At 36.9% G+C, this 22,423-nt stretch overlaps 1 protein-coding gene across 4 annotated transcripts in view; it reads right to left on the bottom strand.

Annotated features, from left to right (window-relative positions):
* LOC125242574 (importin subunit alpha-7) overlaps positions 1-22,423 on the bottom strand; it is a 35,170-nt gene that overhangs the window by 10,407 nt on the left and 2,340 nt on the right. The window contains exons 2-7 of one of the 4 annotated variants that reach the window (XM_048151353.1): positions 19,075-19,206; positions 17,989-18,030; positions 16,183-16,395; positions 15,160-15,383; positions 726-835; positions 482-635 (exon numbers count right to left, since the gene is read on the bottom strand). In XM_048151353.1, coding sequence (XP_048007310.1) covers positions 482-635; positions 726-835; positions 15,160-15,383; positions 16,183-16,395; positions 17,989-18,030; positions 19,075-19,206 — 875 coding nt within the window. Of the gene's footprint in view, positions 1-481; positions 636-725; positions 836-15,159; positions 15,384-16,182; positions 16,396-17,762; positions 17,933-17,988; positions 18,031-19,032; positions 19,207-20,001; positions 20,114-22,423 lie in introns of those variants that run through there. The other 3 variants (XM_048151352.1, XM_048151351.1, XM_048151354.1) reach the window with 3 other exon arrangements.

Below are 22,423 nucleotides of genomic sequence, written 5' to 3'. Positions count from 1 at the left end.
GGCCTGTATCTTCTCGTTGGGTCCGTCCGAGAGGTACGAGAGCGCCCAACAGGCGTCGCTTAACACATCCGCGTCTGTGTGGTGAAGACACACTAACACTGTAATACTTGCTACAAGTATAGAACACTCACTGTAGTAACTCCACGAGTCGCCGACACACGCCCTCGTCTATGACGGCCTGTATCTTCTCGTTGGGTCCGTCCGAGAGGTACGAGAGCGCCCAACAGGCGTCGCTTAACACATCCGCGTCTGTGTGGTGAAAACACACTAACACTGTAATACTTGCTACAAGTATAGAACACTCACTGTAGTAACTCCACGAGTCGCCGACACACGCCCTCGTCTATGACGGCCTGTATCTTCTCGTTAGGTCCGCCCGAGAGGTACGAGAGCGCCCAACAGGCGTCGCTTAACACATCCGCGTCTGTGTGGTGAAGACACACTAACACTGTAATACCTGCTACAAGTATAGAACACTCACTGTAGTAACTCCACGAGTCGCCGACACACGCCCTCGTCTATGACGGCCTGTATCTTCTCGTTGGGTCCGTCCGAGAGGTACGAGAGCGCCCAACAGGCGTCGCTTAAGACATCCGCGTCTGTGTGGTGAAGCAACCGCGCTAACACTGGAATACCTGCCGTAAAACACCCAAAATTTAAGTTTTTGTCAAGGTTTTTTCCTAGAAGGATATAAATTTTATGTTTTCAGCTCAAGGGAAACATACCTGGTGCAACAGCTTCGAAGTTGGTTGGAGGATTCTTGCCTCTACAGAGGTTCGACAGTGTCCATACAGCATTCCTTGTCATTGATAGTCTCGTATATTTGTTCAAAATTCTGGAACAAAAGTATATAAATTAATGTTTTATGATACATAATAAAATGGCAGTAAAGTCTCTAGTTTTAATAAGGAATAAAAAAACAACCTCTCTTAGTTGATCATTCGAACTTGTTTAAATTTAAAAGGTAGTGGGAATATATGTCCCATGAAGACTGCGAACTTTATTTCAAACTGATATGGTTCAATTTTGCCTCAATATTGACACTCTTATTCTTATTTGAGCCGTTATGCGACGTCGACGTCCGGAAGTCAAAGACCGCTTCGTTCGCCTTTCACGCTTCACATTCAGCTGCGTTTTCAACGTTCCCACAAACTGAGGGAGCGCTCTAGAATTTATCAAGCTATATAGTGTGGTCTTTCTAAGGGCCAGTTGCATCAACCACATTTGACAGGCACATCATCGTCACGCAGCAGACGTCTATGGAACTTCCCATACAATAAAATTTAACGAATGCTTTAACGGAGACAGACGGTTTGGTGCAAACGACCCTGACGAAAAACACGTCTATTGGCCCCTGTACACACATGGCCAACGGTTCCACCAGCCCTTTGTGAAACCCCTTGGCCAAGATAAGAGCCGCTGTTTACACATTGGCGAACCAATCACTTGGCATTGGCTCTTCATGAAAGATGGACGTGTAATGAAAAAATCTAGGAAATTCTTGGTCATAGACGTTGTCAGAAAAAAAATATTAAAAAATAATAACCCCGTAGTAAAATTAAATTATTTGCAATATTAACAATTTTTTGAATATTCTGATAAGAACATTTATCTTTTTTAGGAAATACATTAAACATTTGCAAGGTTATTTTATTTCCTAAAATCTACACTATTATTGCCATAGATAAACTTATTATTTTCGTAAATATATCACTACGGTCCTCTCTGACGGCTGACGACCAACTGAATGAAGCGCCAACGTGTAAACGCAGTTGGCCATTGGCGCCAAGATCCTTTGATGTGTGGACAAAAAACCGACACGAATCGGTTGGCCGGCAAGCGCAAGCGCCAACTGCAAACTTACGGCCAAGTAGCCCTCTACACACATGGCCAAGGGGGTTGGTGGAACTGTTGGCCATGTGTGTACAGCGGCCATATCAGGCAAACCACTCGCTAGAGATAGAGGCGCGCGCGCTGTCATAGAGGCAACACCTACGTTTGTTTACTCCGTAAATATAAAATAAAATCTGCTGTAAAAAGTTATTATTTCGGATATAAAATTATATCAAAATGTAGTGCATAAAGAGTGGATCAATTCAGTGAAAAGTGCATGAAAATCGGACCACGGAATCGTGAGTTATAGACGAAATACTTTTAAAAATAATTAATAACGGCCGAAGTCTGCATAACACACCGCAGATAACACGGTGATTAGTTGAAGCCCGCAGCCAATCAGCGCCGACTTGTGCACAGCGATAAGCAGACAGATCCAAGCACTCTCTATTTTCGTGGCGCTGTCATATGCGCCGTTAGCTCTACACAGAGGAGGCCCGTCTGCTAAACCGGAGGAGCGAGTTCAAATCTCAGTGAAGGCGAAAAGAAAAAAAATTTTTTTTTTTCTCTCTGTTTATTGGTTTTTAATTATTTTTATTTTTATTGAGCATTAATTGTGAATATAAAGTGACAAATATGTCGTCAAAGAAAGAATCTATCACCTGTTACAAATGCAAGAATATTATAAAAACAAGGAGGTTTCTCAAATGTTGTTTATGTCAAAACGCTTACGACGTCGTATGTACAAACATTCCCGACAGATACTTTAGAAATACCATGACGAAGGAGGAAAAAGAAGCATGGAAGTGTCAGGGGTGTCAAAACACCATAGATATTCCAGTTTCCAAGGACCCAATACCTAATGACATTAATGATAATTCTGGTTCGGCGTCAAACAGCGACCCAGGTGAAGAAAAGTACAAATATTCAGTGTCGACGAAGAATTCTTTTGACTCATTACCCGACGAAGAAGACCTTAATGTTTCATCCTCTTCATTATCATCAAATAATTCAACCAAATTGAATAGGAGCTGTCCTGAAATAGGGGAAAACCTGAATGATAAATTAAATTGCATGAGTAACAAAATCAATGACCTCGAAGAAAAATTGAGAATTGCTGACCAAGAAATCGAAAACTTACTGGCCGAAAATAAGTTGCTTAAAACACAAGTAGGTGATTACAATATCAAGGTTACTAAACTGGAACACATCTGTCGATCACATACCAAGAAGCCTACTCCGAAGAAACCGAAAACCTTGAATAAATCTTCTCTAGTTTGTACGCCTAAACCGCCTCATGGAACTAAGCAAAATTACGATGACGAACTGGATACACGTACTGTTACCGATCTAGTCCTGGATCTTGCAAATACACCTAAGTCACCACAAGGAAATGATCATCGCAAATCCATGTCTCCTAAGCAAAACTCCGTAGATAGCGCAACGAACGAATCGTCGTCTACACCTAATGCTGCCCGAAGAAGCGAAGTAGAGCAAAATTTTGTTAAAAATAACATTTCAATTTTGAGCACAAATAAACACAATAAAATGTTACAAATTGCGAACTGCATGTTAGGTGATAGCTTTAACGTTTGTCACTATCTTTATCCTGAAGTCGGTGTGCGCACGTTACTTTGCGATATCGCCGGTAAACTAAAAGATTACAATGAAAAGGATTATTGTATTATTTTCATAGGTGAGGATGACTTTAGAAAGTCCCAAAATTATGATAATTTAGTCTTGTACATAAGGAGCACTTTGTCCAAACTTATCCACACCAATATCATTATATGTTACCCGAATTTTAATATTAGCCCATTATCAAATATGTGTAATCGAAGAATTGAAATATTCAACCATTTATTGTACATTGACAATGTTAAATATAATTACGTGTACCTACTCGACAGCAATCGTAACTTAGTATATGACTATGACATGTTTTATCGTAAATCTGGACAACTAAATAAAACAGGCTTAAAAACACTATTCACTGACATTTGCCAGCTGGTATCTATCATTCAAATGGAAAACGAAATCATGAATACATCAACTGTTGACGCTAGTCGTGACGCTCTAGGTAATATAAGCAATAGATCAACATTTTTTCGTGAATAACTTCCAGGTAGCAAATAAAAGTCCCGCTAAGGATAAAACGTGTCCCAGTAATAGTTTCAAAATATTTCATCAGAATATAAATGGATTGTTGAACAAAATTGACTCATTACAAATTGCGTTAGAAGAGTTTCAAAGTAGGAATCAGGAGGTTGATGTAATCTGTCTAAGCGAAACTTTTGTAAAGCGTACCTGTGAATGCAATATTATAATAAATAATTACAAAGTGGCAGCATCCTATTGTAGAGAAGGCAGTAGAGGTGGTACTGCTATCTTAGTTAAGAAATCGGTAGAGGCTAAATCTATTAAATTAGATCCTAACCTGGCTACTAACTTTTACTTTGAGTGCTGTGCCACTGAGATAATAGGATTAAATCTCATAATTGTGGTAATATATAGAATACCTGAACAAACTCGATCTCATGTAGGCATATTTATACATAAATTGAATAATTTATTGCAATATTTATCGGTAAAATATAGGAAAAAGAAAGTAGTAATTTGCGGTGATTGGAATATTAACATTTTAATAGATAATCAGTTTAGCCAAGATTTGAAGAGTACGCTTATTAACTTTAATTTTGTGATGCATATTAAGAGGGGGTCGTACGAAATCCTCGAAAAGTGCATTCGGCGTTTAACAAATGCTGCTCACATTTCTAAATAAAATGAAATAAAATAAATGGAGTTATTATCTTAAAGAGTGTGTCTACAACTTTTGACTATTCAGAATCTCTAATTATTAAAGGTATAATAAATAAACCCACGCAAAGTTGACCTAAAATGAGAAAAACGTATGTCGCCGTTTAGTAAACTTTGTTAAAAAAATTGAATACTTTAGTTGTAACATTAAGTGATTCTAAAAGCCAGATAAATGGACTAGAAGTTTTGAGGTTTTTTATATTTTTCCTCTCAAAGGCAACAAAGAAATTTTACCTTAAATTTAAACTATCGTAAAATTTCCATACATTCGCCATTGCTGTCAGAATTCTCCTTTCGATTAGACGCCGTGAGCGGCTCATCGGAGGCAGACGTGTCGCCGGTCGCTCCGCGTTGACAATTAAATTTGACAAATATTTTGACAGAAAATAGTGTACGTACACGAAAAACCATACCAGTGTAAAACTGTGCTCAAAATAAATAGGGTAAATCAAATATGTCAGGTGGAGATCCAATCTCATTTAAAATTTAAAGGTGCATGGCTTGTGCATAAAAAATAAATAAAAATATATCACATTATTAAATAAAATAACGAACACAACCGAATGAGTATAAATGATTTCATTCTAGTTCGGTTAAATTGAAAAAAGTTTCATGTTTTGTTTTACTCATTGGAATACATTTTCATTACGCTGGTATTAACAGTACGTCATTTTAAAAATATATATGACAGTACCTACGTCAAATTTTGTCAACCAAACTTCACAGGTTGTATGTAAACAATTACAATTTAATTTATTCATACATATTCAGATACGTATTAATCGATTCTTACTTAGAATAGAAAAAAGGGGAATGCGAGCGGGTATAGGTATAGTGCTTCTGGTTCAAATTTAATTGTGTATATAAAAAAATGACTCAATTTCATTAAAGATTTACTCTGTGCATACCGCAAACACGTAACCGTAAGTTGAAAACAATAATAATTATAAATCACCTAAATACATCGTTGTTTACAAAGCGCTTGTTTTGAATGGCACTTCTCCACTCAACTAGACCAAATATTCATGGAACACCAGCTGGTGACCAGCATAAATGACTATGAACAGCCGTGCAAAAATATCTGATTTTCTATAGTGGGCAATAAGTATATGACGACATGTTCCCGGCAAAAATTTGTGATGCTCCATGACCGGCAAAAACATCGTCTCTCTTTCTAGCGTCTCGCGAGCGTATAGCGTCGGGCCAACTGTATGGAAAAAGACGCCGCGTCAGCGCGGTTTAGCCATACAGTTGGCCCGACGCTACGATCGCAAGACGGTAGATGTGGGAGGGATCCGCATACATATCTGATCGGGTCGCTTAAAAATATTTGATTCTTTATAAAAACCTAAATTACATTTTCACCTGCATAAATATCTATCCATTGTTAAAGCAAATATATATCTTACGGGCTAGAAATCATTAATATGTAATTAAAGTGCAATAATAAACCCTACCTGGTTGCCTTACAGCCGTAAATTGTATGAGGTGATTTGACAGTTCACGAAAACGGTATAGACTTGTGTCATTGGATATGTCTGTCTCATCTGTTCTTAAATTATGACAAGTAAACTTATTGCAAATCTAGTATCAGAAGCCTTTATAGGTAGAAGCTTTTATTCAACTTGCCTTGTTAGTAGGTATGTTAGTTTGAGTCAAAACGTAGAAGCTAAATTTGACCCACTTTCCGGTTTCCAATTGAGCTGAAATTTTGCACACATATGTAAATCAAGTGACAATGCAATATTATGGTATCATGGAGCTAATCTGATGATGGAGCAGAAAGGTGATCATAGGAACTCTGTTATGAAACGTCGTATGGATCCCCATTGAGTCAGGAGTTTTTAAAAATGTCTCGGAGAGCAATAAATATTTTTTCTCAAACATGGTATGAAATATTGATGTTATGTGCCTTATAATTGGCAGCGAAGTATGACGTTGCAGGTGCGGCTAGGACGATTGATAGATAATGGAATTTCATACAAACCTTGCAGGCCAAGGCCGGCAAAGTCTTCTTTTTTAATTTCCAAACACAGATAATTTTGACATAACATCCAGGTATTTAGCCAATTTAAAAAAAACTATAAGGGGCTTTATAGACGTGCCGACTGCAACTGGTACGGGCCCTAGACAATATTTGATTTTGGGGTGCGTTTTCATACAAAAAAAAATTTTTTCGTTTTTTTTTAAATTTTTTTTTAATTTTTTGTTTTTTTATAGGCGTATACGGGATATTAAAGGGGAACGAAAATTCGATTATTTTTGCGCTACGACGCACCGTTTACGAGATACAGCCATCCAAAGTTACTATTTTCAGTAGACTTTATTTATTTCATACCATGTTTGAGAAAAGCACTATACATACCTCGGCGGGAAATGGGGGAAATGGGCATTTGTCCCGGCCTCTGTAGTAATGTACTATTTTTGCAAAAAAAACTTATTATAAATTGGGAGGTGTAATTTTTAGGGTGCCGTAGTCAACTAGGAACCCTTATAGTTTCGCCATGTCTGTCTGTCCGTCCGTCCGTCCGTCCGTCCGTCCGCGGATAATCTCAGTAACCGTTAGCACTAGAAAGCTGAAATTTGGTACCAATATGTATATCAATCACGCCAACAAAGTGCAAAAATAAAAAATGGAAAAAAATGTTTTATTAGGGTGGGTACTTTACATGTAGGGGGGGGTCCCCCTACATGTAAAGTGGGGGCTGATTTTTTTTTTCATTCAAACCCCAAGGTGTGGTATACTGTTGGATAGGTATTTCAAAATGAATAAGGGTTTACTAAGATCGTTTTTTGATAATATTAATATTTTCGGAAATAATCGCTCCTAAAGGAAAAAAAAGTGCGTCCCCCCCCCTCTAACTTTTGAACCATATGTTTATAAATTATGAAAAAAATCACAAAAGTAGAACTTTATAAAGACTTTCTAGGAAAATTGTTTTGAACTTGATAGGTTCAGTAGTTTTTGAGAAAAATACGGAAAACTACGGAACCCTACACTGAGCGTGGCCCGACACGCTCTTGGCCGGTTTTTATTATCTCTTACATAGCATTAAGAAGAAAAATCGACCAAGAGCGCGTCAGTGTAGCCTACACTGTGTAGGGTTCCGTAGTTTCCGACATTTTACATAATGACAATTTAATAAATACCGTAATTTGGGGTGAAAAGGGTTCCGGGGGTATATAATGTTATTATATTTCTTGACATATTCCTTCTATTTTCCGCAATCAAAGTAGGAAAATATATTATTTTTTTTATTATTATTATTGGTATTTAGGACAACAGCCGTAAATATTCAACTTACATAGGTATTTTTACATAGTCTTAGGTAGGCCAATAACAGTTATCTGTTGAGTGAAAAGTATTATACACAATATGTTACTAAAAAAAAATGTGTTACATATTTAAAATTACAGTGAAAATGTGCAAGCCACACATTTTTATTTACAGTTTCATGTCTGTCAAAGTTGACGTTCAAATTTATTGGATTTTTATTCATTTTAATCGTTCATTATCCTTTTGAATGTGTATACACTTCTAAAGTTTATGTATAACAGAAAATCATAAGACATATTTTCATTTTTATAATGGTTTTCATGAAGAAAGCGGTGCAACTGTGTTGGGGAATTTTTACGGGATGAATAAATATCCGCGGCCTGAGGGGTGACTGGGATCAGGAATGGGGGGAATCGGGTCGCAAATGGGGTGAATAGGTTTACGAAGGGGCTGATTAGGGTCGGAAGAGGGGTGAATTGGGATGTGTGGTCAATGCTTGTCACATTGTATAAAATATATATAACTTACCTAAAGTGGTATTTTTATGAATGACCTCTCTGTATATGGACGCAATTTATACGTCAAAGTATTGCTTCGTAGTTAGACTAGATACAAGAAATTAACACTTAGAAATGTTAATCACACTTCTGTCTACCTCCACGTTTCTACTTAAGTCCGCAAAAATCACCCATGGTTGGACGGATTACTTTAAAATAAAAATCATAAGTAAATAAATCATAAGTAAATAAAAATCATAACTATACAACTAGGGAAGAAATAAAATTATTTTATTGAATCATTTTTGATTTTTTCTTTTTCAAGTTTATATAAATAATAAATTTTCAATTCGCTCAAAGGTTGGAAGAGATCCCTTATAGGGATAAGTTCGCCTTTGTACATCATAACTATACTGTATTTTTATGTCCTAACTTGTCTTATGTACAATAAAGTGTTCACATACATACATACATATATTGAAATAGATATCATACACGAAAGAAAAAACGACAAGGCCCACGGTGGCTGAGCCGGGAATCGAACCCGGGTCTTCAGCTTACGCAGCTAACGTTATTACCAGTGGCCACCAGGCCAGGTTAAAAAAACCGGCCAAATGAGAATCTATTTTCGCACAATTGTAAAACTAAATTATTTTTACTAGTTACCTCCAAAATACCAAATAAAATTGGGCTACATAGTACATCGTTTTCTGAAGATTTTGGGTTCATGGGGTCGGAACGGGTATAAACTAACGTAATTTATGGTGAATAGGGCCAAAACCGACTTTTGAACGTCGATAGCAGTTTTTTTATATGTGCCATGCTAATTTTTTACACAAAAAATCTTCCGGCAGTGTGAACTTCGGTTTGTCTTTGAAAATATGTCGTTTTATTTAGTAATTTTCGCTTACCCTAACGTTGCAGTGAATAGGGTCGGGAAGGGGGTGAACAGGGAAAAGGGTTGACTCTTTCGGATTGCGAACAAAATATGACCTGTCACGAGCGTATTATATTTATTTTACCAAAAAATAAGGATTTAATATGTTATGAGTGGTCGGTAATGAAATCTACACATATTATGATAACCCTTAACCAACCTTTATAGTTAGATGGTGCTCTGACGCGGTGAATAAGTAAGTATGGTCGTGGGCAGTGCGGATAACGTGTCAAAATATAAGCATAGTTTGTTGCTATTTTTCATGTTTAAATAAACTTCTATCTATTATTACTGGGGTAATAATTGAACTATATATATTTTTTTCTGTACAGTGTTCGTTTGTCTATCATGTTTTTATTACTTTTTTTGTTCTAAATTCGCTCAAAGGTTGACTGGAAGAGATCCCTTATAGGGATAAGTTCGCCTTTGTACACCATAACTATACTGTATTTCTATGTCCTAACTTGTCATATGTACAATAAAGTGTTTACATACATACATACATACATTCGATTATCATTAAAAAAAAAATATAGTGTATCAAAGTAACCCCAATGTCAGTTTATGTTTGATCACATCGTTTTTTTTCTGCGTACATTATTTTATTTATTTATTTATTCCTTATTGCACATAAAAAAATAAGTACAAATGGTGGACATAATTCCTTAAGGCATTCTCTACCAGTCAACCACTGGGTTAAAAAGAAACATTTCATAGAACACAGAAAACAATAATCCTGATATCACTTATTTTGTTACCTTTTTAGATTTTTAGCAGGAAAAGACTGAAAAAGTTGATGGTCCCATTTTTTTTCTTCCTTAGTTACGTTACGTTGACCAATTTTGGAATTTATACTTCTCTAACTCCTACATTTAATGGGTAAAAATACCCATTAAATGTAGAAGCTAGAGAAGTTAAAATTCCCAAATTGGTCAATGTAACCCCAGTTTACGGTAGACACCGTCAACCTATTCTAATAATTCTCTTTTTATTTGAAAGAAAATTCGTTACGATAATATGCATATAAAATATGCAATCTAAGATAAAAAATGCTTTTCATATAGTTACAAAGTTTCTAATGGGGTGGCAACGCGCATGTGACACTGTTTGAGTTGCAGGCGTCCATAGGTTACGGTGACCGCTTTACATCAGGCGGACCGTATACTTGTTTGCCACCGACGTAGTATAAAAAAAAAAGTTACAAACTTAGTTCAGATTTTTTTTGTACAACTTTTAAAAATTGTTCTACCTATCAAGTTCAAAATAATTTTCCTAGAAAGTCTTTTTTCTACTCCCGAACTATTATTCGTCATTTACAGGGTCGTGCATAGATCTTTAAAACCCTACATAAAAGTCTATTCCCCAAAGCCAGTGTCCGCCGGCTTTCCGCGCATGCGCGCAGTATCGAAAAAACTGAAAACGCATTGTTTGGCTCTGTAACCATGGCAACGCCTTATAACGATACGGCGCGCGTGCGCGGGAAGGCTTTGGGCAGCTGAGCTGACAGTGCAAACCTTTGCGTCAAAATATAGGAAACAGTGTGAATTTCACGAAAGTTATCCAAGAAACCTATTAAAAACTAAGTGCATGGTCGTAGAAAAAGTATTGTATGCAACGGTGTTTAACTGAGTCAAAAAATACTCGTGGCGTCTTAATAACAATTTTCGGCTTCGCCTCACATTGTTACCCACGCCACTCGTCTTTTTTGATCTCCTTTAAACGCCTGTTGCATAAAATATTATTTAAAGTTCTGCTTTTGAGATTTTTTCATATTTGAGAAAACAGCCCTTATGGCCTGAAATACGGCATACGGCAGTGATATTGACATTGACATATGCTTTTTCGTATTTTGATGGTATTTTGACTGCACTGTATTTTTTGCCATTCTAATTTGAACCTTATCTCTGAGCGATGTTTTTTAATTTTCAGTTACATCACAGATGTGTATGACATGACATCTAGGTATTTAGCCATTTAAAAGAAACTACAAGGGGCTTTACAGACGTGGCGACTGCAACTGGTATCCATAATTTAAAATTATATTGTGATTTTTATATGTATTTGTGGTTTATTTAATACTAAGTATGAGTTTCAACATTTTCAACTCAAGGAACTGAAATTAAGAGAAGGGACTCGGAAATTGGGTAAGATCAAGAGTCTGATGCAGATGCCGATGGCAGTATTGGATAAGATAAGATATGCGTCGATATTCCCTGTGTTTCTTTGTATCTCTGACATGACTGCTGCTAAATAGCTGTACTCTATTCATTAGGTTTTTATTTTATACACATACTTTATTTTTGTATCAAATTTAATACACCCCGCATATACGTAATGCACAGCACAGGCCTCCGAAGACCGGCAGGGCAATCATGGTCGCGCGATAAATGGTATAACATCAGGCCGTCCCTATCGCACTTACAAATAGTGTGATAGGGCTGATGTTTTATCATTTATCACGCGACCATAATTGTCTGCCTGGAGGTATCGGCCTTTAGCCCTTCACACACGTCTTTGAATAATGTTTGCGGGGATAGGCAGGCTGACGATTTTTAATCTAAGTATAGAAAAGTAACGCAAAATGAAGTGCAAAGTAATTTGAAATACACCTAGATAAACAATCAATTGAATAAGGAATAACGTTATCTACATATTTAGGTAAATTTAAGTCATATCGACGGCGAAGTAACAAGAACTCCTAAGTACAGGTCGATTACAAAGATATGTATCCACTTTTTCACCTTATTGCATTGTAATAAGGTGAAAAAGTTATACATATCTTTGTGATCGACCTGTACTTAGGAGTTCTTGTTACTTCGCCGTCGATATGAGACATGAACAGGGAAGGAAAGCTAGATGATGCGTATTTTTTCTCTGTCTTCTTGTATGCTACCTTTTTTACAGTTTTAATTTCTCAAAGGAGGTCAGTAGTTGACTACAAACTCAAAATAACACTCTTGAAAAAAATTTAGGGTCACTGACCTTTCACAGTAAATTGAGGTAGTGTGAGTGAAGGGTGTTTGTGTTTGTAATGGGGTAATTTGACAGATTCTGAAAATTCTCCCTGCTCTACCCCCTCTTAATACACCAACACGACAGAATACTTGCCTGGACCAGATTGCGAGCAATATCAATAGGAAAAATGTGGTAGCTGAGACTCATAATCTTTGTCTATCGGACCATGACAAAGCGCAGACGCTAACTATTCACATGCGAAGGCCTGATAAATGTATTCGATGGTTTGAGTTCGTAAGGGACTATAGTTCTGAAAATATTTCTAAATTCTCTGAATGTATCTCTGCATTATCATTTTCTGACATTCTGAGTACTAATGATTTTAATGGAGCCTTTTTGAAGTTTTATGACCTTTTGCGTCTTTTTTATGACTTATGTTTTCCTTGGATTAAAATAAAAACTAGCAGTCGCCAAAATAAAACAAAATGGATAACAAAAGGAATAAAAAAATCATGTTACACGAAACGTAAACTGTATATGAAATGTAGAACATCTTGTAATAAAAATGAAAATAAACGAAAATTTAAACACTACGATAAAATTCTTAGGAAGTGTATTAGTACATCACAGAAAATAGTAAACAAACAGTTAATTTTAAACCATAGGAATAAATGTAAGGCGACATGGCAAGTAATATCATCGATGACATCTAATAATTATCATATCAATAATCTTGACTCTATACAAATTGATAATATGACATATACTGATCCCCAAGACATTTGTAATCTATTTAATAATTATTTTATCGAGTTAACAAATTCTGATATAAAACAAATATCTCCTCCTCAGCTAACATACAATCTGGGAAATCAAGTAAACTCAATGTTTTTGGAACCAGTTGATGAACCAGAAGTTTACAAATTAATTATGTCACTTAATAATAGTAGAGCTTGTGGCTATGATGACATTATTACAAATATTTTAAAACTAAATGCAATAAGCCTTACCTATCCTTTAACGCATGTAATAAATTTGTCTTTTAATCAAGGTATCTTCCCAGAACAATTAAAGTTATCGATTATTAAACCATTATTTAAAAAGGGCAATCGTAAAGATCCCAACAACTATAGACCGATAACTTTAGTTCCAGTATTATCAAAATTATTTGAAAAAGCCATGTGTAGAAGGTTAACAAGCTATTTCGAAAAGAAAAATATATTGAAACCAAATCAGTTTGGTTTTAGGAAAGGTCAATCAACAGAATTGGCTTGCTTTCACTTCATCAAGCATATATCAGAAGCGATAAACGATAAATTACCAATAACATCGGTTTTTCTTGACTTAAGTAAAGCCTTTGATACGGTTAATCACACTATTCTATTGAGAAAACTTGAAACATATGGAGTTAGAGGTTTTGTGCTTTCTTGGCTAAAAAGCTACTTAGCAGACAGAAAACAGTGTACAGAAATTCAAAGATTCGTCAGTCAGGGGAAAAGTATTGAGAAACAAAGGTTCCGGTCTGAATTTCGTGTAAATAGATGGGGAGTTCCTCAGGGCAGTAATTTGGGCCCGTTGTTGTTTCTGATCTATGTTAATGATCTTCCCCAAGCTACAACACAAAAGTGCATTTTATTTGCGGACGATACTACACTAATGATTAAGGGGAGAACGCTTTAACATATGAAGCTGAAATAAATAAAGCCTTGGCTGATATCAGTACATGGACCAGCAATAATAATTTAAATATCAACCTGACAAAAACTGTATATACACAATTTCATTCTTATCAAACTGATCCTGGCCAACTTGACATCAAATATAATGACATCGTAATAGAAAAATTGGATAATGTGAAATTTTTAGGATTAAATATTGACAAAAACTTAAACTGGAAACGACACGTCGAAGTAGTTTGTTCCAAACTTGACGGATTCGTATTTGCTCTAAGGAAAATTAGGAATACGGTATCTATAGAGGCTGCAACAACTGCCTACCATGGATATGTGGCGTCTGTACTTAATTATGGCCTATTACTGTGGGGTAATTCAGTCGACATTGAGAAAGCGTTCGTTCGGCAGAAAAAATGCATTCGTGCGATAGCCAATGCCTGGATCATGGACACCTGTAAGCCACTGTTTGAAAAATTTAATATTTTGCCTTTACCTTGTATGTATATAAGAAAAGCGTGTCTATTTGTAAAAAAACATCCAGAACTTTTTAGAAAGAGGTGTGATGTATTGCCAGGAAATCAGAGAGCGCAATATAAAGACTTATTATATCAGCCTCCCTCACATTCCACTATATACCACAGGAATGCATATAACATGTGTATAGTTTTATTTAACAGCCTTCCTGATGAACTCAAAAAAATTGATTGTAAACAATTTAATAATAAAATTACCAAATGGCTGTCCGAAAATTGCTTTTATAGTGTAAGGGAATTTTTGGAACATAAATTATTAAACAAGTAGTATATTTCACATTGTGTACGTTTCTTGACATTTAACTTTTATAATTCTTAATTATTAATTCATGACTTCCATTTTGTATATTTTTTAATTTTAACGACTAGTATTAATAACGTTTTGACAGTTGCATTTTTTTTTTTTATAAGTGGAATCCTTTTTATTATGTAAAAAACCCACCAACCATATTATCTTGTTTTAATTTATAAGTCTGTTATTATTGTTGTAAAGTTTTCATATTGTAATATTGTCAATTATTTGCATGTCGTGTTTTCGACTGAATACTGATACTTTAAAAACCTGTTATCATCCTGTACCATACGTATTCTGGCAAATAAAGAAATTCTATTCTATTCTATTCTATTCTATACTCACTCGACGAGCGGCGGCAGCACGCCGGCCGCCAGCACGGTGTCGCGGCAGCGCGGCGAGTCGCCGGCCACGTTGCCGAGCGCCCACACGGCCTGCTCGCGCACGTCGTCACTGGCTCCGGACCCCACGAGCCCCACTAGCACGCCCACGGCGCCGCTCTCGACCACGATGCGCGTCTGCTCCGCGGAGCCGGACGCGATGTTCGTCAGCGCCCATGCCGCTTCAAACTGGACAAAAGATGGTTCGGGTTACTTACTACCAGTGGCGGGGCGTCGGTACAACTCCACTCCCTACGGGTTCCCTAAAATTCTCCTGTATCTGTAGCAGTCCATACAAAACAGATCCCGAAAACCCCTCCGGCTTTATCAACGAAAATTTAACAACGCTACGCCACTGCTTACTACTAAACGTCGTACTATTTGTAGCCTAATAGTCACGATTGGGTTAGAATCGACCACCTGGCTGAAGGATCACTTAAGATTTTTAATGTTATATGTAATGGTTGGTCGATCAAAAGAACCCTCCCAAAATTATGTATCTTTGAAAATATCAAGTACTTGCAGAGGGACGATTATTTTAACTTATATCTGACTTCTAGAAAGTAGTATTAGGTACTTTCTTGTCAACTTCACGAAATTAAAATGTAATGTACCAGGCTAATTACAAAAATTCAGATGTTCTTGTTCTTACATAGTAAAAAGAAGTTGTAAAAACCTTTAATAAATAAATAAATAAATAAATAAAACAATTTTATTTCGGATAAAAAAATCCATAGCTGTTAGTAACATGTACATTTAACTTATAAAATAGTGTTAGTGGAATTACAGACTAATTATTAAACCTAGATATTTATTTATTTTTCTACAACATGGAGTTTTGTCCAGTGCTGTAGCAGAGGGGAGTCCCACCTATCCGACAACGCCACCATGATGCTGTTGGTACTGCCTCCTTAATAAAAATACCTACTTTGATATAATTAATGACAAGCAAATTACTGAGATAATAAAGAACAGATTCCTGTCTTACCTGCAAAGTGGGGTTAGTACTGCAAGAGAGGAACTCGACGAATTTGGGCACGATGCCGGTCCGTATGACCTCGTCTATGGGCGGGTTGGGCTCGCGACTCAGTAGCTTGCGGAACTTCTGTGTGGCCATCACTTGCTCTTGCGGGTTATCGCTGTAGAGAGCAGCCACCATCGCCGGTGATATGTCGTCAGAAGGGGAGATGTTGATATCATCCTGAAACAAATTTCGTTTAAAATTTGCATAGTTACAGCTGAGATAGTACATTTTAATGGCATCATTCGCATCGGCAAATCATATTAAAACAAAGTTTACGTAGGTATTCATTGACTTTAATACTCGCTTTAATATTAACTAAGACATCTTTTTTCGTAAAACGTTATTACTTTAATTTTATTATAAAAAATTTGACAAATTGCGTATCATCACAGCCAATAGGACTAATGCATGACTTTTTGAGAATGAGCCCGGCGTTCTTGTGACCGCCGTATGAAAAAATCAAAATTTTGGCAAAACCCCCGACCGCGACATAGTGGACCGATTTTCATGAAACATGGCTAATAGATCAAGAGCCCAGGGCCGCCAGACCTTCCTCAAATTCTCAAGGATGAAACTTTGGGATAATGTAGAGTTCGTATCGACGTTTAACGTCTGCATATTTTCTAGTTCGGCCCATCGGCCATTTTTTTGCTATCAAGTGCTGAAGGTGAAAAAAAAAAGTACTACCTTTTTACCAAGTTTTAAGTCCCTAAATGAAAATAAAATTGGATCCCCATACAAACCGAAACCTGCTTTTTAACCCCCTTAGGGGTCAAATTTTTCAGAATCGCTTCTAACGTCTAATATACATTATAAACGTAAACTGCTGTGCAAAATTCAACTTCTTAGCTTTTGTGGTTTCGGCAAACTATCTATAATTACGATTTTACTGATGTTCATAGCGAAACTTTAAGTCGGTCTGGCGGATGGTTGGGTCCATCCGATTGGTCTGGCTGCTTACAATCGGTCTAATTATAGTTCCCTGTGTATCAAAATAAGGCTTGAGAAAATGAGGAAAGTTAGAATCGATTTTTATCAACTTTGTCGCGTCTGGCAAAAGTTACGGCCGGCGGAAACGGTCTGGCATTGATGAAAACTAACTTCTAACAACGTGCTCTAACACATACATAAAAATCAGCCTTGAGAATTAAAGGAAAGTTAGCCCTTTTTTTTTCACCTTCAGCTCTTGATAGCAAAAAAATGGCCGATGGGCCGAACTAGAAAATATGCAGACGTTAAACATCGACACGAACTCTACATTATCCCAAAGTTTCATCCTTGAGAATTTGAGGAAGGTCTGGCGGCCCTGGGCTCTTGATCTATAAGATCACTCCTGACTAACTCAGCTTTCAAACAAAAAAACTAAATCTAAATCGGTTCAACCGTTCGGGAGCTACGATGCCACAGACTGACACGTCAAACTTATAACACCCCGTCGTTTTTGCGTCGGGGGTTAAAAATACCGGTATTTTTTAATGGAGTATAAAATACCGGTTTCAGAACCCTTGCCACAGTAGTGAGTCCAAACTAGGTTCTCAACAAACCTGCAAGGCGATATCAGGAGCGTTAGCCGCTGGCAGAGTAACATTCCCCCGCTTGAACAGCTGCTGCTCGCGCTTCTGTTTCCTGAGCTGCACGCCGAGCCCGGCGTTCTTGTACCGATGCTTATGACCGTCAGACGAAAAATACGGGTAATTTTGTATGGAGTATAAAATACCGGTTTCAGAACCCTTGCCACAGTAGTGAGTCACAACTAGGTTCTCAACAAACCTGCAAGGCGATATCAGGAGCGTTAGCCGCCGGCAGAGTAACATTCCGCCGCTTGAACAGCTGCTGCTCGCGCTTCTGTTTCCTGAGCTGCACGCCGAGCCCGGCGTTCTTGTACCGATGCTTATGACCAGTGATCGGTTTTTTGGATTCGACATGGAATCATTATGTTAGTATGGATATGCCCCGGGAATCCGGGCTTAATGTTGTTAGAAAAGGCAAAAAAATATGTACAATGTCCACAATGCCAAATGGTTTTATTGCTCAACCAAAAATATAAAGCAACAACATTAACATTATAAACTTAAACTAAAAATAGTACATAACGTAATAGGCATTACTAACATGCGATTTCATAACCACTATAAATCTCTCCAACAATTTAAAAATGTGAACTCTTTAGCTTTGATATTCTTACAATAAAATTTAAATTTAATGTTCGGTTTGTATAAAATAATGAAATGTCAATGTCAAGATTTTGAAGTATTTTTTCCATCATGAATATCATGATAGATGTAAGGTAATACTTTGTGGAGGTTCTAATATATTTTGCTTAATAGAGTGTAGAGATTAGGAAAAGAATAGAAGTTTTTGTCTCAACTGGTTGCCATGTAAGAGTAAAAAGTTCCTTACAGATAATTTCGTCGTATCAATATTAACTTTTCTACTTGATGTCCCGCGAGGGTGAATCCAAAAAACCGATCACTGCTTATGACCGTCAGACGAAAAATACGGGTAATTTTGTATGGAGTATAAAATACCGGTTTCAGAACCCTTGCCACAGTAGCACAGTATAATAAAGAGTGCTATCGTACAGTATGGCCACTCCCGCTCCCCGCAGAAAGTGCCGCCCACCCCTCTCAGTTACCTCACAGTTACCGCCTGTCAAAAACGCGAGTCGACCTGTCATATCTCACTCACACAAGCATGGTACGCGTTCACCTACACGAGCTTAGACTGTGTGCTAGGAACGCGCCTCTTTCATATATTTGATCGCCAGTGTCCGAGATGTGACAGTAGTGAGTCACAACTAGGTTCTCAACAAACCTGAAAGGCGATATCAGGAGCGTTCGCCGCCGGCAGAGTAACATTCCGCCGCTTGAACAGCTGCTGCTCCCGCTTCTGTTTCCTGAGCTGCACGCCCTCCTCCTCGCGCCGCCGCCGCAGCTCGTCCGCGCTGAGCCCGGCGTTCTTGTACCGATGCTTGTGACCGCCAGACATCTAAACAAAAACAAAATTTTATTCAAAAATCGGCCCCCAGTGCGGTAACTGTGATACTGACGGGCCTGGTCCACACAACGAAGCTCATCGCGAGGCAATGTTCTCGTGCGGCAAACGTCCGATATAGACGTGCTCCGGCCGAGCAAAACGCGCGCATTGCCTCAGCCAAGGTACGTCTACATAGCACAGTTGCCGCGCCCTGTGTGGACCGGACCAATAATGAAATATTTGAATTCTAACATTTTTTAAATTTTGTTATCTGAACAAAATTGTATAAATGTTAGAATTTAAATATTTCATTATTGGTTCGGTCCACACAGGGCGTGGCAAGTCGCGCGGCAAGTGTGCTATGTAGACGTACTATCAACTACAAAAGTGCATGGAGAAATTATGAATGAATTCATTGATAAATTCGCCATGCAATTTTGAAGCTGATAGTACCTCGGCCGCGGCAATACGCGTTTTGCTCGGCCGAAGCACGTCTATATTGGATGTTTGCCGCACGAGAACATTGCCTCGATGAGCTTCGCTCTGTATGGAGCAGGCTCGTGAGAATCACAGTTACATAGCAATATTGTATTTTAAAGTAATAACAAAATCTAGCCAGGCAAGTTAAATTAAATGAACTTTGAGAACAAGTGAAATAGACTGAGATGTTAATGAATTACAACACCTTCGGCTGATAAGTCAGTTCAATCAATACATAAAGCCCAACCAGAAATACATGACTATGAACCATGTTGGGTCAATCCGTGGCAAGAGTAATAATTTTGAGCCTTATGGAACAGTACTTACTACTTCCTTAAAATCATATGAGAAGGCCAATGCTTTTGTAGCATTATTAATTGATTTCTTGACTCCCCAGTCAAACACTGTAGTTTTTTGGAGCACTGTATATTTATGTTACCTTTGATTGTAATAATTAAATAAATAAATAATAATAAAACAATATTTACCAAAAAAAACATATACTTGCAATAGCCACATGACAAAGGGAAGGAACACAATAACAAAAATAAGTAAAAAACAAAGTGGACACAACAGATAGTAAAGGTGATTAGTTGTAAACAGCAAGGGATAAAAATAAATCAAAAGAAACTTTAATATAAGGTCAGGAAACAAATTGAAGTCAAAACAGAATAAAATTACTCCACTTTTCCCGCTATGAAAACATTGTCTTTTAGTGACAGGATCACCTGTTATATGCAGTTATACTTTGACCAAATATTCTTTGTAGTTTGATGAATGATAGCCATAAAATAGTAGTATAATTTGTTAAATAGGAACAACAATCATCAACAATTAGATGCACACAATAAAACATTTCAGAAAAATGGAAATGGGCTGGACATTTGGCGAGATACCACGATAAGAGATGGACTCTACATGCAACCAGATGGCCAGGCCCCACTGGAAAGAGGAAAGATGGGAAACTACGCAAAAGATGGGTTGATGACATTGTAAAGGTAGCAGGAAGGAACTGGATGGACACCGCTCAGAACAGAGTAAAATGGCAAAGCTTGGAGGAGGCCTTTATCCTATCAGGGACCACAAATAACTAAAAAGACAAATGAAATGAAAAGTAAAGAAGAAAGACAAGAATGTGGAAAGAAGGCTAAATATAAATATAAATAAAACATTTTCATGACCTTGACCTTTATAAGTATAACTGCCTAACTAAACATTGCCATATCTATCCATACAAATATTATAAATGGGAAAGTGTGTGTCTGTTTGTTTGTCCGTCTTTCACAGCAAAATGGAGAGATGTATTGTCGTGATTTTTGAAGGATGGAAAGTGACGTAGGCTACTTTGTCTCTTTCTAACACGAGAAAAGCCACGGGCAAAAGCTAGTAACAATATATTTAAATATAACAGTCTATTACAAAACTATTTTTTAATCTTTGATTTGGAACACTCATCTTTGCTACTAGATAGTTCTGGGTGATTCTAAGTTAAGAGGTAATACGTTGTATGGAGTGATGGCGCTAGGGTTGCCAACCGTACTATATAATATAGTACTGTACTATATTTCGGCCCAGCGTACTATATTCTATATGAAGCATATATAGTACGCAAAAGTACTATATTTTTGGGGTCCATGCCAGTGGCGAATTTACACAAGGGTCAAACCGCCAAGAGCGGCGTTTCGATACTGAAAAAAATTTCGCGCTCGCTCCGCTCGCGCTTTTATTCATATTTAACATTCACTGTACATTTAATTACTTCGTTCTGTTCTGCAAATATTGCAGTTACGTATAAAGCCACCGTTGTTTGCAAAAATTTGTATTTTTTCCATGATATTAAATAACGACATTTCTTAAGGGGATTCTCTACTCCGATGAGCTTCGATTTGAATCTATTGGTATTATGAATATTACGATAGTTTCTAAAGCATATCATAGTAACAGAATCGTCTTTAAACAAACTAGCATCCCATAATTAGGTACCTACTTCACAGCTCATTAATTCTGTGATATTTAGTATCAAAGTTGAACTATTTCAGGACGGAAACTGGTTCTTTGGTCAAAATTTTTGCCTTAATTAGTTTAAACTAAAATAGCTTTTGCATTTTTATAAAAGTCTAGATTTCATAAAAAAAAATGTTTTTAAAACAATGTCAAATTTAAATTTAAATCCAGATCCGATTCGATCCAGAGGTCGTGAGTTCAAGTCTCACCCAAGGCAGACATTTTCCACTTTTAAATTATTCTAAGCCTAACGGCATCGATTGCAGACGTTTCTGCTAATCAGAAGTTAAAATGTCAAATTTCATCAAAAATATAAGTACTTATAATATGGGTATTTTTTTTAATATGGGTCTTGCAAAAAAAGTAAGTAGGTAACTATTGAAATTAAAAGAATATTAATAGGTACGTAAGTAAAAATTGCATACCTGTCAATACATTTAGAAAGTGATAGAAGACTCAATATTGCATATTTTTCGAAATACGCCATATACATTGTTGGTGTTGAATAAAACATTAATTGGTATATAACATACAATAAATAAACTAGTTATATATTACGCTAAGTAAAACATTCGACAACATGAAAGTTTGCTTTTTTAAAAAGGCCAAATGTTAAGTTGGTAAATGTGAGCTTGGCAAATAAGATAATAAGTTGGAAAATGAACATTCGGCGGAATAAAATTGCGCGAAACGTGAGTTAGGAAGTGATATTCGGCCATACAACTTTCGACGATACTGAAATAAG

This window comes from Leguminivora glycinivorella, chromosome 3, assembly GCF_023078275.1.
Source record: "Leguminivora glycinivorella isolate SPB_JAAS2020 chromosome 3, LegGlyc_1.1, whole genome shotgun sequence".
In the NCBI taxonomy this organism is placed as follows: domain Eukaryota; kingdom Metazoa; phylum Arthropoda; class Insecta; order Lepidoptera; family Tortricidae; genus Leguminivora; species Leguminivora glycinivorella.
Note: the sequence above shows the minus strand (reverse complement) of the source record. Positions and strands in the feature narration are given on the sequence as shown.